This window comes from Pantherophis guttatus, chromosome 1 (genome assembly GCF_059756535.1).
Source record: "Pantherophis guttatus breed Tessera chromosome 1, ASM5975653v1, whole genome shotgun sequence".
Classification (NCBI taxonomy): Eukaryota; Metazoa; Chordata; class Lepidosauria; order Squamata; family Colubridae; genus Pantherophis; species Pantherophis guttatus.
The window spans coordinates 348209237-348229654 of record NC_142063.1 but is presented as its reverse complement, the minus strand read 5'-3'; the positions used below and the strand labels follow the sequence as shown (position 1 = coordinate 348229654).

Sequence of the window (20418 nt, the reverse complement as noted above, 5' to 3'; positions counted from 1 at the left end):
CCGAAGTCCGCTGGCCCCACAGCCCCCCCTCACCTTTTTATCCCGTTCCCCGGGACGCCACTCCCGTCGCCCTGCCTCCCGCCCCGCCCCGGCACCGCTGCCACTCTCTCGCCCCCCTCCTGGCTGAGAAGGAAGGAAGGAAGGAAAGGAAGGAAGGAAGGAAAGGAAGGAAGGAAGGAAAGGAAGGAAGGAAGGAAGGAAGGAAGGAAGGAAGGTGGTAGGAATGAAGAGGATGGAGGGGAGAGAGGAAGGAAGGAAGGAAGGTGGTAGGAATGAAGAGGATGGAGGGGAGAGAGGAAGGAAGGAAGGAAGAGAAAGAAAGAAAGAAAGAAAGAAAGAAAGAAAGAAAGAAAGAAAGAAAGAAAGAAAGAAAGAAAGAAAGAAAGAAGCTGACCTGTGATGAGCACCGTCTTGCCCCGCAGGCTGACCGCGTTCCTGCACCGGGTGGCCGCCACGAAGTTGGAGTAGAGCAGCGCGTAGAGCCCCAGCAGCAGCGCCGCCCCCGCCCCCAGCGCCCCCAACGCCTCCATGGCCCCGCAGCCCCACGCCGCTTCCTTCCCTTTCCCCGGGACGCCACTCCCGTCGCCCTGCCTCCCGCCCCGCCCCCGCGTGGGAAAGCCACGGATTCTGGCACCGCTGCCACTCTCTCGCCCCCACTCCTGGCTGACAAGGAAGGAAGGAAGGGGAGGGAGGAAAGGAGGAAGGATGGGGGACGGAGGGAAAGAAGGAAAGAACGAAGGAAGGGAAGGGAGAAAAGGAGGATGGAGGGAAGGAAGGGGAGGGAGGTAGGAAAGGAAGGAAGGAAGGAAGGAAGGAAGGAAGGAAGGAAGGAAGGAAGAGGGATGGAGGGAAAGAACGAAGGAAGGAAGGAAATGGTTGAAAGCTGGTTTGAGGGAACCTACAGTTGAGCCCCAGCAGCCCTGCTGCACTCTCGCCATCCCCTTGCCCCCTCCTCCGGGCCTCTCCTGGTGGTCTCCCATCCTATCCCTGAGGATGCCTTGCTAACGCAGCTGGGTCTCTTCACATGGAAAGGGAATGGACCACCCTCTAAACCCCAGGCTCTGCCTTCTGCCGCCACATGCAGGTCCCTTGGCTCTGTGCCCAGCCCCTGAGGCCAGGGGTGGGCAGGGGGGCAGCCTTGGGTCAGAAGTGGTGTGGGGACCTAAGGCAGCCCCTCCCTTGAGAAGGGTGCGCCGTATTCAAAAGATGCCAGACCTTGCCTGGAGACCGCAGAAGAGGGGAGAAGGAACTGGAGAAGATCACAAAATACACAAACATCTGCAAGTGGAAAGCAAAGTTTGCAGCAACAGCAATAGGCGCCTTGGGTGCAGTCCCAAGTGGGTGCAAGGGCAGCGGTCGATAGCCGTCCTCTGGAGGGCAGCGTGTTTTCTACAGGTAGCCAGTTACTACGTTTTACGTCGATGGCGATTCATAGTCATCCAGATCATGGTTGTCCCAAAGATGCTTTTTCAGAAGGCAACTGGATTTGGTTTTCCCTTGAAGACGTTTCACTTCTCATGCAAGAAGCTTCTTCAGTTCTGACTGAATGGTGAAGGATGGAAGGATTTATATTGCTTACAATCCTTTGGGCAATAGCACTCTTTCTGCAAAGGCAACTCTGAGGTTTATTTGTGCCCTCGAATAGTTCAAATGGCTGTGAAACCTTCTTGGAACTGCTGAAAGGATTGTAAACAGGAGAGAGGTGGAGTGGTATCCCTCCCCCACACACATTGTGAGAGGGCTGTTAAATGTAGATGACCTCTTTGACCCCTCTTTCCAACTAGCAGTCCTCTCTATCCATAATCTTGCCCTGATGGGTTTGTTCTTCTATGCTGTGCCATGCGTTTGTGAAGTGGTTGTTTTGTTTCTCCAACATACAGATCTGTACATGTCTGACTGCTTTGAACTGCAATATATCACATTGCTCAGTTTGTGTCCGGGTGTTTTCTCCTTGGAGTGGACAAGCTTCTGCCTTAGTGTATTTTTGTGTTTAAAGTGTGTAGGTATGTTGTGTTGGTTGAAAATTATTGTGAGGTTTTCATATATTCCTGCAACGTACGGAATGACAGTGTTGCTTCGTTTATTGTTCTCTTTGTTGTCTGTTATGGAGTTGCTCCTGCTCAGTCCTTTTTTGGATTTGATGAAGGTCTAGTTGAGATAGGCATAGGTTCTGAGGACTTCCTTGTTGTATTTTAGTTCCTTTTCTTTTCCCTCTTTGCTGATCAGTCCCATTTTGTGCTCCAGTGAGTGGTGAGAATCAAAATATATAAATACCGTATTTTTCATAGTATAAGACGCACCTTAGTTTTTGGGGAGTAAAATAAGAAAAAAGCTGATTGGCAGGTGGATCGGCTTCCCGGAATACCCCCAATCAGCTGTTCCCAGAGGAGAATTTTAGCAACAGGTTCCTTGGTTGTGAGCTCTGTGCCTTGCTTTTTTTTCTGCCTCTGAAACTTCTGAAACTCCTTTCAGAAAAAAAAAAAATTCTGCCTCTGAAAGCCTCCAAAACAGAGCTTCAGAAAAAAAAAGCCTCTGAAGCTCTCTTTGGGGGCTTATTTTCTGAAGCTTCATTTCTGATGCTTTTTTTGAAACCTCCGTTTGAGAAGCTGGGCGGGGCTACATTCGGAGTATAAGACACACCCAGATTTTCAGCCTCTTATTTGGGGGGGGGGGAAAGGTGCATCTTATACTCCGAAAAATACGGTACTGATCTCTCTGTGGGAGGGGGGGGGTTCCTGTAAACGTCAGTGTTGAGGTTTCTGTCTTCCTATTGGACAGTCTAGGAAAGCCAGTGTCAGCGTTTCAACGCTGGCATAGAGTGCAGAGGAGAGAGAGATAAGCTCTGAACTTTTGCCTGCTAAATCCCTTTGAAGTCGGGTTGTCGTGGAAATGAGGAGGGGGGACATTCCTGGGAAATGACGAGACAAGAAGTCTTAAGAATGACTTGGAAGATAGCCAATGAGAAGCAGAGATTTGGGGATCGGAAAGGGAGGGATTGGGGGGCAAAAGGTCAGTCTTGTCCGCATCAAGTCATGATCCGGTGGCTGTGCTCAATTAAAGAAAAGATTTCCTTAAAGATTGGCAGTTTGGAAATTCATTTATTTTGAGATAGCATCGAAGTCTGACAGCCAGGCTGTTTTCCTTGACATCTTCCTGAGTGAACTTAATGTACCTGCCCATAGAATTGATGTGTTGGTGAATGTGTTGCTTCCAATTCCTGTGGTTAAATCTCGACCCAGGTATTGTCCACAAAGCTATGCCACTGGGTCTAGGCATACCAGTAGGGGGTATGGGGTGGGGGTGGGGGCATCCTTAGCAGTCTTCCCTCAATGCTCAGACTGGGAGAGGCCGAATCCCCTTCAGCAGGGGGGTTCCTGTAACTGGAATGCAATGGGCAAGGTTTCTAGGAAGGAGGGAGGGAGGGAGGGAGGGGTGCATCCCAGAGGAGGAAGAGGCAACATAGCCAGTGGACGTATTCAGCCGGTTCTATCGAGTTTGGGTGAACCGGTAGCGGTGGCTGTGGGTGGCTCTGCGGGGATGTAATCACGTCCCATCTATCCACGTTTTTGACGCTTTGTGTATATGTGGAGGTGTCCCGCGCGCACTCACATTTGCAAACCAGTAGTGAAGGTAAGTGAATACCAGCCCTGAACATAGCATAGAGATTATATTTGGGAGAAAAAGGCTCAGGCCGGCTCCTCCCTTATCATTTGCAGCTAATACACCTCTTGTACATAATAATTTGCTTTGATCTGGCAAGATTCTGTCTCTAGGTATTGAACTATCAAGGAATCTCTTGGCAGAATCACTGCCTGTCTTTTTGGATCCTGACGTTTCCTGACTCAACTCCGTGCCCTGCTCTATACAGGTAGTCCTTGAATTATGACAATTGAGCCCAACATTTCTGTTGCTAAGCAAGACCGTGTTCTGACCCAGCCTTCACAAGCAATGAGAAGCCACTTACTCACAAGTAAAACATACCCTGTTTTAAAACAGGAACAGTCTTTATTCACGTTGGATAGATAAAAGCAAAAATAATTAGTCACAAATGAGTCTGGGTAGCTTCCAGATTCCCTGCACTTTGATGTCCCAGGTTAATCGGACTCCCACTTTCAGCTAGGAAGGAAGGAAGGAAGGAAGAGGGATGGAGGGAAAGAAGAAAGGAAGGAAGGAAGGAAGGAAGGAAGGAAGGAAGGAAGGAAGGAAGGAAGGAAGGAAGGAAAGAAAGAAGGAAGGAGCCCAGCATTTCTGTTGTTAAGCAAGACCATGTTTTGATCCAGCCTTCGCAAGCAATTTGAAACCACTTACTCACAAGTAAAACATACCCCCTTTTAAAACAGGGCAGGAACAGTCTTTATTCACGTTGGATAGATAAAACCAAAAATAATTAGTCACAAATGAGAGTCTTTGGGCAACACTGGGCAACTCACCATGACAAATCCCCCAATGCTTTCTAATGTTTAAACTTCTTGCAGATTCAACCCTTGAATTTCCACATCAAACACAACCTCTGGGTAGCTTCCAGATTCCCTGCAGTTTGATCTCACAGGTTAATCGGACTCCCACTTTCAGCTACTGCAAACTCCGTCTCTGTCCCTTCCCGTCTTAAGTGGTCAGTCCCACCAGCCTCTCGCTGAATTCCCAGAGCTTCTTGGCCAGCTGGTCATCACAGGCCTGTGGCCAAGGCTCCGAGAGCCTGCAGTCCACAAAATACCGCCCACTCAGCCTCTCGATGCCCTCCTCGGTGGCGCAGTAGATGGAGGTCTGGGCGCCCGCGTCACAATCTCGGCTGAACAGCTGCATGAATGAGAGCGACCAATGCAACCACCGTGGAAAGGAGCGACCAATTTCGGTTCTAACAGCTCCTGAAAGCAAAAGAAAGTTGGTTGTGTGAACGGCCTGGGATGGCAGGAAGCATCCCTTGAATACGGTGCCCCCCTCTCAAGGGTTAAGGATAGGGTTGACCCGTTGCCCATTTTAAATATTTTTCGGAAGACCCAATGCTGAAGTGAGTGGGCAATGGTTCAAAGGTATGTCTGTGTGTCTGTGAACATCTGTGTGCTGCATTGCACACCTGAATCCACTGCCGTTGGGTGCAGTGCTGGGTTGCTCCCAGTTCGCACCGGTTCGCAAGAACCGGTAGTAAAAATTTGTAGTAGTTCCGAGAACCGGTAATAACATTGGCTGGCCACGCCCCTGAACCGGTCCTCGGCCCAGTCGCCGCTCACTTACCCTGCCCACCTCATCAGAGGCTTTTTTTTTTTACTTTTAAAAGCACTTTTTCTACAATATCTTTGGCCGAAGAGGTGGTGAAAAAAATGCTTTGAAAAGCCTCTGGCGATCCCAGCTGAGTTGCCTAATCGGCAGAGGCTTTTCAAAGCATTGTTTTCTGCAACCTCTTAAGGTTGTAGAAAAAATTCTTTTAAAAGTTTATTTTTAAAAAAAGTGGGCCACGCCCACCCAGTCACATTACCCCACCACCAAGTCATGCCCACAAAATAAGCCACGCCCACAGAACCAGTAGTAAAAAAATTTAGAACCCACCCCTTGTTGGGTGGCTAATAGATTCAAATAAATAATATTACGTAATGATGGTCTATCTGTTCCAATGATGCGTTGCTACCGGTTCACCCCGGATTGAGCAAATCGGTGGTGGTGGTGGGAGTCTCCGCCCACCCTCTTGGATGCTTCTGCACATGTGCAGAACCATCACACGTGCCCGCGAGTGTGCAAGCGCCCACAAGCAAACCAACAGCGATGGGTTTTGAAATCCACTGCTGATCTGTTCCCTGAGTTGGTTAAAATAGCATTTTAGGTACAAGTCCGGATTAGGCGAGACGTGGCTCAAAAACAGTAACTCTGAGAGGGACCTTGGAGTCCAGCAGACAATCACTTAAACGTGAGCCAGCCGTGTGCGGCAGCAGCCAAAAAAGATAATAAGTGTATTTAAAGGCCTGCAAGAAGTGGGTTTGGCCAGTCTAGAGAAAAGAAGGACTACAGGTGACATGACAGCATCTTCCAATGTTTGAGAGGCTGCCCCAAAGAAGAAGGGGGTCAACCTATTCTCCAAAGCCCCAGAAGACAGGACAAGAAGCAACGGATGGAAACTCATCAAGGAGAGAAACAACCTGAAATGAAGGAGAAACTTCCTAACACTGAGGACAACTAACCAGTGGAACAGCTGGCCAGCAGAAGTTGTGGGTGCTCCATCACTGGAACTTTTGAAGAAGAGATTGGATAACCAATTGTCTGAAATGTTATAGGGTTTCCTGCCTAATCAGAGGGTTGGACTAGAAGACCTCCAAAGGCCCTTCCTACCCTAAGATTCTAGGATTCTGGACCTGAGATGGTGGGAAACATCTCCCTCCGCAGCTGAGCTCGATGGAGGAAACCCCCGGGATGTCTCTGCAGAGGGGGTCGAGGGAGCCCCCAGTGGGAGAGAAATGCCTGGGGGGGGCTCCATCTGGGGCGCCTTGGAGCCAGACTTCCACTCACCTGGATGAATCGCATAGCAGGTGACGTTGGTTCCTTCCAGCTGGTTGGCCAACTCTCTCACATGGAGAATGTTGGCTAGTTTGCTGTTGCAGTAAGAAAGTAGAGCATTCCACATTCCCTTCACCGGCTTGTGGATGGTCCGAAAGTCGATCTTCCCGAAGACATGCATACTGGAGACCACAGTTATGACCCGGCTCGGGGCGCAGCGCTTCAGCCGGTCCAGGAGCAGGTGAGTCAGTAAGAAGTGGGCCAAATGGTTGACCTGGAAGGCCTGTTCAAAGCCATCAGCAGTTTGACCAGTCATAAAGACTCCTGCCAGAAAAGTAAGCGGATTACATGCAGTCCTTGGCTTACAACAGGTCACTTCGCGATCTAATTAAAATTAACTACCAGCCAGTTCCCAAGTTCCAATGGCTCCCCCTTGTGTCCATATCACATAATTGCATTCTGGGTGCTTGGCCACCAGTCTGACCTTGGAAAGTGACTGTGATTTATGACATTTTGGTCAAAAAAGTGTTGAGGGTAAAACTGCCCTCTGCAAAATGGTGCAACGGACCAGAAAGCGAATAGATACGTTGCTTAGCAAAACACACAGATACTCACAGACTCTGAACGTTTAAAGAAAAATAAACAGTCTTTACTTGTAGTAAAAAAAAACAAACTTGGCTTCTCAAAACAAAGATAACACTTCTTCAAATAATCACGGTTCAACACGAAAACATAGTTTGCTTACAATTCCGGTTCTCTTCAGTAACACAGACACAGTTCCTTTCAATAGTTCAACCTTCTAATAGCAGGAGGAGAAGTGAATGAACTTCCTGCCTTCTTCCTGCTGGGTTTAAAATGAAGAGACCACTGGAAGTGGTATTTGCTGATTTAATAGGGCCAATGAAGGCTAGTTTAGGGGGTGCTTGCTATGTTCTCAGTATAGTTGACCATTATTCCAGGTATGGTTTTTGCTACCTATTGAAGACTAAGATAGATACTTTTCGGTATTTTGTTCAATGGATTAAGTTTGTGGAGAGAAAAACAAATCAAAAAATAGTTACCATTGTAACTGACAATGGTACTGAGTTTGTAAACACAAGGTTTAAATCAATGTTAGATAATGCTGATATAAAGCACAAATGTTCAGCTCCATATAGACCACAACATAACTCATATGTTGAAAGGAGAGGACAAACCCTACAAGCAATGATGAGATCAATGTTAGCTGATGCAGTTTTACTGGCTAATTTATGGGGAGAAGCAATTATGTGTGCAAATACACTCTTAAACAACACCATAAATACAACCACTAACAAAATTCCATATACCGTATGGCATGGAAGGAAGCCGGATTTAAGCTACATACACACATTTGGATCACCTGCATGGGTACATATTCCATCGCAGTTAAGGTGTAAGGGCCAGAATAGGGCACAACAATTAATATTTGTTGGTTATAATTCAAACCACAGGTCCTACAGATTTTAGGTAAAAGGAACAGCAACAGTAGTTAACAGTGCAAATGCCAGGTTTATGGAGCATGTAGGGTGGAATAAATTAGATACTGAAAATGAGGTTATCATTGAAACTCAGACTGAAGCTACCAATGAAATGCCAGAGATCCAGAGCGAAGAGGTAGAGAAAGATGTAGTACAGGAAGAGGTAAAGGTGGAGAGGCAATCTGTAAGTCCTGAACTCCCGAGAAGGTCGAGTAGAGTAACAAGACCACCTGATAGGTATCAGGCAATTACAGTCTATCAAGTAAATAAAGTCCCTACTACATTTAATGAGTTGACCACGTTTCCACCTGAAGACCAGAAAGTGTGGAGAGGAGCAATGACTAAAGAAATACAATCTTTGCAGAATTTGAAAGTGTATGAGTCTGTAACAATTCCAAAAGGGAAAACTATACTCGGTAGTAAGTGGATATATAAATTAAAGACTGGGATAGATGGGACACCAATATATAAAGCTAGGCTGGTAGCTCAAGCAGTCTCCTAATGATTATGATGAAATATTCGCTCTAAGTTTAAAAGCCATTACATTAAGAGCAGCGTTGGTATGGGCAGCTAGAAATAAATATATAGTTAACCATTTAGATGTAGAGACTGCATATCTGCATGCACCATTACAGCATGAAATTTATTTAAAGAAACCCTCAGGATTTGAGGAAAATGGGAAGGCTGACTGTTGGTTATTAAAGAAAAGTCTGTATGGGTTAAAACAGTCAGGTTATGAATGGAACCAGTGCATTGTAAAAACATTGAAGAATATCAGATTTAAAGCAGGATTAGCAGATCCATGTTTATTTAAAATGGAAAGGGATGGTATAGTATCATTATTACTTCTTTTTACGGACGATATAGCTCTGATTACAAAGAATGAGCAAGAGGCCAACAGGATTGTTTATGAATTAAAAGCTCATGTCAGGATTAAAAATCTAGGGGAGATACAACAATACCTAGGTGTAAAGATCGAAAAAACGGGAGGACATGAGTTCAAATCCCGCCTTAAGCCATGAAAGCCAGCTGGGTGACTTTCAGGAAAATCACCAGGAGACAAGGAGTTCTAGTCCTGCCTTAGGCATGAACTGAGTGGCTTTGAGCCAATCACCAGGAGATGGGGAGTTCTAGTCCCGCCTTAGGCATGAACTGAGTGACTTTGAGCCAATCACTAGGAGATGGGGAGTTCTAGTCCCGCCTTAGGCATGAACTGAGTGGCTTTGAGCCAATCACTAGGAGATGGGGAGTTCTAGTGCCGCCTTAGGCATGAACTGAGTGGCTTTGAGCCAATCACTAGGAGATGGGGAGTTCTAGTCCTGCCTTAGGCATGAACTGAGTGTCTTTGAGCCAATCACCAGGAGATGGTGAGTTCTAGTCCCGACTCAGGCATGAACTGAGTGACTTTGAGCCAATCAGTAGGAGACAGGGAGTTCTAGTCCTGCCTTAGGCACAAAAGCCGGCTGGTGACTTTGGCCAGTCTCTCTGTCCGCCCAACCTACCTCACAGGGTTGTTGTTTAGAGGAAAATAGGAGGGGGAAGGAGTGTTGGATCTGTTCGCCGCCTTGAGTTACTCGTAAAAATAATAATAAAGGCGGTATACGAAAAACAAACAACTACAAATAGAAGATAGCTGCTTCTCAAGTTATGGGAGTCCTCGAAGGAACGGGGAAATCCTGGAGACAGCCAGAATCTTCCCCCTTCCTCACCCAGAGACTCTGGGGAGGGTCTGCTCTGCCCCCACCTGCATTGTTGATGAGGATGTCCAGACGGGGCTCCGATTTTAAGAAGGTCTGCGCAAAAGCTCGCACGGAGTTCAGGCTGCCCAGATCCAGGATCATCAGGATCACCTCCGAGTTCCCACTTTCCTGGAAAAGGAGCAGACGGAATCCTGAGCCTCGGGATCCGGTGTGGCGTCCAAGGCTGATTCATTGTTTACTCACCTTCTGCATAGGTCTGCTCCTCTCCCGGCAATCTCTCTGGGTGGTGCGTAACAGGGGCCCCCACACTCGGGTTGCCGCCTCTACCGGCCCATGACCCATTGAGCTGCTGAACTGGCAGGCCGGTGCATGAAGCTCCGTTTGCCCATGGGTGGGATTTAGGACTAGAACTCTCGCACCCACTGCCGAAGGCGCCACCGCCAGCCCGAGGTATCAAAAAGGTTGGGGGCCCCTGGCATTATAGCAAAACGATACAGATTGTCCTTGACTTTTTACTAACTATTTAGTGATCATTCAAAGTGACAATGCCACTGAAAAAGCTATTTTCGAACAGCCGCCACACTTATGACTCTCCTAGCATCACCAGGGTCACTTGATCCCTATTTGTGATCGTCCCAAGAGGTTTCGGACAAGCAAAGTCAATGGGGGGAGAAGCTGGATTCATTTAACAACCATGTGATTCGCTTAACAACCAAAACAAAAAATGTCACAAAATTTGGTCATAAAACAACTGTCTTATTTAGCAATGGGAATTTTGGCTTCAACTGTAGTCATAAGTCGAGGATTGCCTGTCTGTAACCGCCAAACCTATAATCAATTCTGGGCAGCTCTGAATTTAAGTTAAACAACATAAAAAACGGTAATAAAACTATAAACCTGGAAAAAAATGCTCGTAAAGATATTGGTGAACTTGAGTCCAACTTCGGGGAGGATCTGTAGTGGGAGAACAGGATGGTGATGGACCTCTGTAGCTGTGCACTGTGTGGGCATTACAGGTAATCCTTGATTTATGACCACAATCAAGGCCAAAATTTCTGCTGCTAAGCAAGACAGTTGTTAAGTCCTTGACAGTCCTTCGGGAGAAGGGCGGTATAGAAATTTAATAAAATAAAATAAACCGAGTCTTGCCCCCATTTTATGACTTTTCTTGCCACAGTTGTTAAGAGCCTTGATAGCACAGTGGACTAATGCACTGTTATTAACATCTGCTGCCTGCAATTACTGCAAGTTCGAATCTCTCCAAGGCTCAAGGTTGACTCAGCCTTCCATCCTTTCAAAGGTAGGTGAAATGAGGACCCAGATTGTGGAGGCAATAAGCTGACTTTGTATAAAATATACAAAAGAATGAAGGCTATTGCTTAACGCACTGTAAGCCGCCCTGAGTCTCTGGAGAAGGGCGGCATATAAATTAAGGCAAAAAAAAAAGAAGAAAAAAAGTGAGTCACCGTAACACCATTGTAAAGTAAATTGGGCTTTCTTACTGAGTTTACTTGTCAAAAGATTGCTAAGAGATCACATGATCACATGCGATCGTCATAAATAGGCATCAGTTGCCAAGCATCTCTCTCTGGATCACATGACCATAGAGATGCTGCAAAGGTTGTAAATGGGAAAAATGGTCATAAGTCACTTTTTTCAGTGCCATTGTAACTTTGAACAGTCATTAAATAAACGGTTGTAAATCAAGGATTACCTGTGTAACATCTATTCCATTGTGACTCTATGGCGCCATGATTATGGCAATGTTATCATGGTTTTACCGTAAGTTAGAATAGACTAGACTAGAATAACAGAATTGGAAGGGACCTTGGAGGTCTTCTAGTCCAACCCCCTGCCCAGGCAGGAAACCCTACACCATTTCAGACAAATGGTTATCCAACATCTTCTTAAAAAGTTCCAGTGTTGGAGCATTCACAACTTCTGCAGGCAAGTTGTTCCACTTATTAATTGTTCTTAACTGTCAGGAAATTCCTCCTTAGTTCTAAATTGCTTCTCCTCCTTGATTAGTTTCCATCTGTTGCTTCTTGTCCTGCCCTCACGTGCTTTGGAGAATAGCTTGACTCCCTCTTCTTTGGGGCAGCCCCTGAGATATTGGAAGATTGCTATCATGTCTCCCCTGGTCCTTCTTTCCATTAAACTAGACATACCCAATTCCTGCAACCGTTCTTCATATCCTTCTGTATCTTGAGCCTATCTTCTGGAGTGTTGGCTATTCCTGCCATCTTGGTGTCATCTGCAAATTTGTTGAGTTCCCCATCTATCCCCTCGTCCAAGTCATTGATGAAGATGTGGAAGAGTCCTAGGCCTAAAACAGAGCCCTGGAGTACTCCACTGCATAACCTCCCTCCATGTAGATGCAGTTCCATTGAGGACATGTTGAGTGCAGTTGGTCAGCCAGTTACAAATCCTTCTGGTGGTGATGCTGTCTAACCACATTTTTCTGCTTTATCTAGTAGTAGGTTATGGTCTACTTTATCATATGCTTTACTGAAGTCCAAGTAAATTGTATCGTCAGCATTCCTCTGGTCCACTAATTTTGTCACTTTGTCAAAGAATGCAATAAGATTAGTCTGGCATGATCTGTTTTTGACACACCCATCTTGGCTTCGTTGCTTGATTATCTTTTCCAGAATCTTCCCAGGGATTGAGGTCAGGCTGGTAGGTCTGTAGTTTCCTGGCTCCATTTTTCCCCTTTTTTGAAGATGGGAATCACATCAGCTCTTTTCCAGTCCTCTGGCAGTTCCCCGGTGCTCCAGGATCTTTGAAAGATACAGTTCAGTGGTTCTGAGATCTCGTCTGCCAGGTCCTTCAGAACCTTGGACTGCAATCCGTCCGGTCCTGGTGATTTGAACTCACCTAGGGTGGACAGGTGTTCACTTATTTGATATACACGTATTTGTTGACGCTTCATTTAAGCAGATTTCCATTTGCACATATAGTGTGTTTTATTCGTGTTGCGTATCAGAGATTGCATGATCCCTTTAGATGCCACATGCTAAATAAATGAATAAAAAACCACCAGGAAAACGCCTGAACATCGGAGGAACGGAGGGACAGAGAGAACCACACGGCAGGCGCTTACCCGTCTGATGTCGTACACGGCCGATTCTCCCCTCGCTTTGTCGCGGCATGCCAGGACGACACGGGCGCCTCTCCGGGCCAGATCCACCGCTGTGGCCTTCCCGATCCCTGCATTTCCCCCTAGGAAAGGGCAGAGAAAGGATCCATGGAGATCGCCCAGCCTTTGATGGGAACCCAGGAGCCGGGCCTGCATTTTTGTGCCTGCAGTTTTTGTGACGTTACAAAGTGAAGCATTTGTTTGGCAGCGTTTCTCAACCTTGGAAACCTTAACTTCAACTGCCAGAATTAAACTCAGGGTCACCCGAGAAATGCAAATGGGTGTGGAGCCGTCTTGCAACTGCTGAAAGGACTCTGTTGTAGAAGGCTCCACACCCATTTGCATTTCTCAGGTGACCCTGAGGACACACATAAACCTCCAGGGGGCTTTAACGACTCTCTAAAACAGGGGTGTCAAACTCGATTTCATTGAGGGCCACATCAGGGTTATGTTTGATCGGAGGGGGAGAGGAATATAATATATATCCTTCACCATTCAGAGCAGAACAGAATAACAGAGTTGGAAGGGACCAAGTAGGAGTCCCTACACCATTTCTGACCGATGGCATTCCAGGCAGAGCTGAAGAAGCTCCTCGGATGAGAAGGGAAACATCTTCAAAGAAAAACCAGAAAGTCCAGTTGCCTCTTGGAAAGAAGAAAAGCACCTCTGGGGCATTCCTATACTTCTCTCTGGAGGAGGGCAGGAAGGAAGGGCCGTTCCCTCGCTGCGCCTCGTTGCACAATGCAGAAAAAGACAGCCGATCACTTGGGCTTCCGCTGCAATCCTTTCCTGCGCAGCCAGCAGAGACCACCAGAGTTTCCCGCAACCATCAATGCTGGCAAGGAAGCGAAGCAGGCGCGAGATTCGCCCTTCCGAGGCCCCCCTGGCTGGCCCAAGCAGGGTCTCCGGCAGCCCAGCCCAGCCCTGCCCCCCCCCGCTCTTCCGCACCCTCCTTCCTCCCTTCCTGGCCGGGGGTCCGGGGAAGCCCCAGGACGGCTGGCATCTGCGGGGGTCCCGGGTCAGTTCCTGGGTCAGTTCTCAGCCGGTTTCTTCCCGAGGGGCTTTTTTGGGCTGGGCTTTCTCGGCTGCCTCTGAAGCCCCTTTGGGGCAAGCAGGACCTGCATGGGGCAGAATCTGCGCGGAGCCACTGAGGTGGGAGGGGGTGAAAGAAAGAAAGAGGGAGGGGGAGGGGGGAGAGAGAGAAAGAAAGAAAGAAAGAAAGAAAGAAAGAAAGAAAGAAAGAAAGAAAGAAAGAAAGAAAGAAAGAGAAGGAAGAAAGAGAAGGAAGGAAGGAAGGCAATGCCCCCCAGGACCCCCCCTTCCCGCCCAGCTGACCTGTGATGAGCACCGTCTTGCCCCGCAGGCTGACCGCGTTCCTGCACCGGGTGGCCGCCACGAAGTTGTAGTAGAGCAGCGCGTAGAGCCCCAGCAGCAGCGCCGCCCCCGCCCCCAGCGCCCCCAACGCCTCCATGGCCCCGCAGCCCCACGCCGCTTCCTTCCCTTTCCCCGGGACGCCACTCCCGTCGCCCTGCCTCCCGCCCCTCCCCGGCACCGCTGCCACTCTCTCGCCCCCGTCCTGGCTGACAAGGAAGGAAGGAAGGAAGGAAGGAAGGAAGGAAGAGGATGGAGGGGAGAGGAAGGAAGGAAGGAAGGAAGGAAGGAAGGAAGGAAGGAAGGAAGGAAGGAAGGAAGGAAGGAAGGAAGGTGATAGGAATGAAGAGGATGGAGGGGAGAGAGGAAGGAAGGAGATGGGAATGAGAAGCAGGGAGGGAGGAGGAAGGGAGGGAGAAAGAAAAGAAAGGGAGAGGGGTGAGAGAGAGAAAAAAGAGAGAAAGAAAGACAGAGTAAGTCAGGGAGGGAGGTGAGAAAAAGAAAGACAAAGAAAAAGAAAGAATGATAGTCAGGGAGGGAAGGGAGAGAAAGAGAGTGAACATCTTTGTTTGCTCTTTCAAACCTTCTTGGAACAAACTGTTCCTGTCTCACTGGAGTCTCCCTTTCGAAACATTTCTCTGACCTTTTCTCAGACTTCGAACCACTTTCAGGCCTTATTCAAGGTGCCTGTGTGAATGCTCATCCACTGGACACAGAGGTGGGCTTCAGCAGGTTCTGACCAGTTCTGAAGAACTGGTAGCGGAAATTTTGAGTAGTTCTGAGAACCGGTAGTAAAAATTCTGACTGGCCCCTCCCCCATCTATTCTCTGCCTCCCGAGTCCCAGCTGATTGGGAGGAAATGGGGATTTTGCAGTATCCTTCTCCCGCCATGCCCACCAAGCCACACCTACAGAACCGGTAGTAATAAAATTTGAAACCCACCACTGACTGGACACCTCTGACTGACAGGCGTTTAAACTTCAGTATTGGCATGTACCTTTTCCCAATCCACATATTCAGAAAAATTTGCCGAAAGTGAAATAATGTTTTTGTGTCCCATCTATAAATCTATATGCCTTTGATCCTGATTGATATAACCTATCAATTTCAATTTCCTTGCCTTTGGCTGTCCTTTCCTCATAATTGTTTTGGGAATGTACACCTGTGCACTGCTGCCAAAGATTCCTAAATGTGCCAGAGTGTCGTTTATATAATATGTCATACAGGGGTGGGTTCTACTTACCTTTACCACCAATTTGCAACAGTTCACTGCGCATGTGCAGATTGCTGATGATGACATCTGGGGTGATGGGCGGGGCCTCCCGGCGGTTTTATTACCGGTTCTTGCGAACTGATCCGAACCAGGGGCAACCCATCACTGCTGTCATATGGAGTTTCATTCATTGCTGAACTTCGTCTATTTACCAAATGATTGGCGGTTAAAATCGCAATATTGCTTACCCATTCCTGCATCTGCTACAGTAGATTACACTTATGTGTAATCTACATTGCACTTATGTAATGACTATCATTAAGTGTTGTACCTTATTATTCTTAACAAATGTATCTTTTCTTTTTATGTACACTGAGAGCATACGCACTAAGACAAATTCCTTGCGTGTCCAATCACACTTGGCCAATAAATAAATAATTCTAATTCTAGTAATACATCTTTCATAGTTTGTAACATATCATTCCTGCGTTTAATAACTCCATTCCCTGCCGGAGTGTAGGGTTGGTTTTTCTATAGGTTATGCCTTTCTTTCTCAGCCACTGCTGAGAACTGCATGTTAGATGTGAACTCTCTAACTCTGTCTGTTTGCAGCTGATGCACACTTTGATTACACCTCCTCTCTATTAACATTACCCACTGTTTAAATTATTGAAACACTTCTGTTTTGCTTTTTAATAAGTAACAAAACCAAGAGGGATCATTAACAATTACCAAAGCATATTTGGCCCCCCTCCCATTGATATACAGGACCAATTAAATCAGCTGTTCTGCCCCAGCTATGGCCCCCAAAGAACGCAGCACATACAAAGTCCGTTCAAACCTTAGTTTACTAAATTAAATCAATCTTTTACAAGAACGGCTGTTAATTAACTGCATTAACAACTGCCAAGAGTTCAAAGAATAATAACTGAAACCTTACTGTGGTTGGCAGAATGCCCAGAAGCAATTTGCAGGAACTGATAAGATAAGCAAGACCGAGACACGAAGGAATGTGAGAAGGAATGTGAACGAGGTTGTTCCCTGCAAATTGCCTCAGTGGGCGTTCTTCCTTAAATAGGCTAAGGGAGTGGCCAACTAGCCCCAAGCCTTACTCTTGAGGAGACCTCCTCCTGAGGAGCCACTCCTGCCTTTTGGCAGCTCTGCGCGCCTGTGCATCGAGAAGAGGCTCCTCCTCTTCGTCCTCTTCACTTAAGGGAGCTTCTGGAGGTTCAGAAGAGCCTGGCTGAATCCCCGCCTCTGGCACCACATCTTCTCCAGCCTCCTCATTGTCCGACTCGAGCGCCAGCTGCACAGGCTGCTGGCGCAGCACCACACCAGCCTCCTCGCTGTCGGAATCAGCTACTAGCTGCACAGGCCGCTGACGGGCCACAACATCAGCATGAACTAACTGAAAAATCCTTTCATATTTTCTATCCCTTCTTTTGCTGACGGGTTACACTTTTGATTTGGCCTCTGCAAACAGCACAATCCAAATAATTGTCACAATCTTTTACATTCAAACCTACAGCCAGGTCAGGCATTTTCTGCAATATTTTAAAGTTTGCATGACCCAGCCTAAGTTCTGGGCAACAAATGTGCACACCCATTATGCTTTGGTTCCTTAGAAAAGATTATCTGTGCACTGCCACCCGTTTCCTTGTGGTTCAAAACATATAAATTGTTCAGTTTCGAACGTTGTGCACAGACACTCTGTTTTTCTTCATGACTTTGCATGTACCCTTTGCAAAAATGATCTCATACCCTTCATTATCTAAGCGAGACCCGCTCAGCAAATTGTGATCTAAATCTGGTACACATAAAACCGTATCAAACGACTTAACAATACATGGTACATGTACTGTTCCTTGGCCCTGCACAGAAGAATGATTATCATTTGCCAGCCTTACATATTCCTGGGCAACTGGTCCCAGACTGGAAAAAAGGTGTGGGATATTTACAATATGCTCACTTGCCCCACTGTCCAACAACTAAATGTATTTGTTGTTTTTGTTGTTTGCTTCCACGGAAGAAATCTGTGTGTCTTCATTCTTCTGTGTCTGTGCTTCCTCTCTCCTGCTTGAAACTTTTAATCTTCTTACTGGGCAATTTCTCTGGATTGATGAGTAGATCCACATGCAAATCCAGACTGTCTCTCCCACCTTGGTATCTACCTGGAGTTTACTGAAGTGTAAATTACTTTGGTTTCCCCAAGGTGCTATGTTCCTTTCCAATGGTTTCTGTTCTTCCTCCAAAACGCTAAATAGTTAAATAGCTCATAATTAAATCATACTCCTTCATGGACTCAAGGCTTGTTACTAACACGTCCCAAAAATCATTAAGAGAACTAAGCACAACATATACTTTATGTGCTTGTGGAAATACCATTCCTCGCTCTTCTAATTCGAGGAAGTTTCCCCCCATAAACTGGGGGTGATCTGACAGACTTTCTCCAGACGGTAGCCTTGCTCCATAAATTTTTCTGGTAAGAGTAACTTTGCTGCTTGCAGTATCCCTGATATAAATTCTGTGTAAAGCCAGCCATCATTCCCTAGCAGATTTAAGCCCATGCACATATACAGGTAGTCCTCGATTTAAAACAGTTCATTTAGTGACTGTTCAAAGTTACAACGGCACTGAAAAAAGTGACTTACGACAGGGGTGGGCAACTGTGGCCCTTTCATGACTTGTGGACTTCAACTCCCAGAATTCCTGAGACAGCTAAACTGGCTCAGGAATTCTGGGAGTTGAAGTCCACAGGTTGTAAAAGGGTCACAGTTGCCCACCCCTGACTTATGACCATTTTTCAATTGCGACCTTTGCAGCATCCCCACGATCACCTGATTAAAATTCAGATGCTTGGCAAGTGGTTCATATTTATAGCCGTTGCTGTGTCCCATGGCCACGTGATCCCCCTTTTGCGACCTTCCGACAAGCAAAAGTCAATGGGGAAACCAGATTCATTTAACAACTGGGTTACTACCTTACCAACTGAAGTGATTCACTTAACAACTGTGGCAAGAAAGGTCGTAAAATGCACATGTACAGAAATGCATTTAACCAATGTCTCATTTAACAACAGAAATTTGCGGCTCAGTTGTGGTCATACATCGAGGACTACTTGTATTACTTGACTGTCTTCCAAGCACAAAATTATGCCGGCTAGTGCTTTTTCATTTTGTCTTTGCCTCTCCTTATATTGAGACCTGCTGGAGAATTGCTTAAACAGTCCACAAATCCTTCCTCTGCAGAAATATCCCCATCTTTAGCCTCCATGAGAGATCATTCATTTCACTAAGAGGAGCCACAGGATATCCTGCTCCTGTCACAGCGAACATATTGCTGTCTTCACAGGCCAGTCGTCCTCAAGCTCCCACAGGTTCACGAAGAAACGTTTACCTCAGTGGTGAAATCCAAATTTTTTTACTACCGGTTCTGTAGGCGTGGCTTGGTAGGCATGGCTTGGTGGGCGTGGCAAGGGAAGGATACTGCAAAATCCCCATTCCCTCCCCACTCCTGGGGGAAGGATATTGCAAAATCTCCATTCCCACCCCACTCTGGGGCCAGCCAGAGGTGGTATTTGCCAATTCTCCAAACTGCTCAAAATTTCCGTTATCGGTTCTCCAGAACCTGTCAGAACCTGCTGGATTTCACCCCTGGTTTACCTCAGAAAAATACTACTGGCACTTCAGGGCGTTTCTGGGCCCATAGCCTGTTAGGGAATTGCACAACTCGTGTCCAAATAGAGTCAGAAAGGCAGACACGAACCAGTTTTATATAAATCAATATATTTACAGTAAAGCAAACAAGAAATCAACACAGCGCAGGGACATCATGAGGTAAATCAGAGAGCATAGGGCATACACACAGAGAGAAAAAAGGCGGGAAACCAGGGAATTCCCCCTTTTCACTCACAGCAACCAATCACAGCTCAAGTTGCCTCAGGCAGTGGCCAGCTCTTGTCAAGCAATTAGCTACAACTGTGTGTTCTTATTCATTATCCGACCTTTCACTACTCCAGCTATTGAAATTTAAACATCTTAACAAGGCTGAAAAGTGTTCACTTGGATTGTTGGACTAGTAGGAAGGCTCGTTTTCTACTGAGGAACAAAAGGAAGTCAAGGAACAGGAGCGAAAGGAAAAGCTGGATCTGGTATCTTCGCCAGCCATCACTATGGATTCATCCCGTCGGCTCATGGCATCTTATATAAACTATTTCAGTCTGCCCTGAAATAAAGGCCAAGAAAGAATTCTATTCTATTCTATTCTATTCTATTCTATTCTATTCTATTCTATTCTATTCTATTCTATTCTATTCTATTCTATTCTATTCTATTCGCCAATTCGGGGTGCCTACTCTTGGCAACCTTAAGATATGGACTTCAACTCCCAGAATTCCCCATGCTCAAAGATCACCAAGGACCCCACAGTTCTCTTCCTCCTCTTTCTCCTCCTCTACTCTGCAAACCTCCCTCCCTTCTAGCATTGAAGGTATTACCTAGTTGGGTAATGAAACATCTGCACGAAAACCACCAAGCTCAGAGAGCACCAAGGATCCCACAGCCCTCTTCTTCCTCCTCCTCCTCCTCCCTTCTAGCACCGAAGAAGTTCCCTAGTTGGATCATGAAAATCACTAAGATCAGGGAGCACCAACGACCCCACAAACATTCAAATACTTGTACAAATACTCCAACTTGCTCTGAGATACAATCGTCTTCTCTGCCGGTAAAAATGCTATATTTGGAATTTATTTTATTTATCTGTGTGTGTGTTTGTTAACATTTTTTATAATTTATTATTTACTATTTACAATTTATTTGCCACCCATCTTGTATCCAACGACTCTGGGCAGCTTACAGTATAAAACATTAAAGAAGACAAGACATTAAATTCAACAGCCATGGCACACAGCAGATAAAATCATTCACAATTACAAAGCATGACCTTTTGACAGGACCATGCAGCAAAGCCCCTGGGATATCCCCCACTTTCCTATGGAACCCACTTGAGTCCATC

The 20418-nt window shown here is 46.5% G+C and overlaps 1 protein-coding gene across 2 annotated transcripts; it reads right to left on the bottom strand.

The window, feature by feature from the left end:
• Window positions 1-3985: 3985 nt before the first annotated feature.
• Window positions 3986-14578, bottom strand: LOC117658704 (dehydrogenase/reductase SDR family member 13-like). Of its 2 annotated transcripts, none has more exons than XM_034406825.3 (5): window positions 13770-14578; window positions 12786-12904; window positions 9727-9850; window positions 6496-6807; window positions 3986-4865 (listed from the first exon to the last, which is right to left on the bottom strand). In XM_034406825.3, exons 1-5 carry the CDS (start codon window positions 14290-14292, stop codon window positions 4606-4608), a joined length of 1338 nt encoding a protein of 445 aa, XP_034262716.3. In that variant the 5' UTR covers window positions 14293-14578; the 3' UTR covers window positions 3986-4605. The 2 variants fall into 2 exon arrangements, with proteins under 2 accessions (XP_034262716.3, XP_060538354.1); XM_060682371.2 differs by having other exon boundaries at window positions 14157-14414.
• Between the last annotated feature and the right edge of the window lie 5840 nt (window positions 14579-20418).

Bases quoted from the DNA above. Each gene is read 5' to 3' on its own strand.
- LOC117658704 (XM_034406825.3), bottom strand. From the start codon at position 14,292: ATGGAGGCGTTGGGGGCGCTGGGGGCGGGGGCGGCGCTGCTGCTGGGG. The intron at 12,905-13,769 runs GTGCGGAAGAGC...GCCCTTTCCTAG, and splicing joins CCAGGAAGGGAGGAAGGAGG to GGGGAAATGCAGGGATCGGG. The intron at 9,851-12,785 runs GTAAGCGCCTGC...CTCCTTTTCCAG, and splicing joins CCGTGTACGACATCAGACGG to GAAAGTGGGAACTCGGAGGT.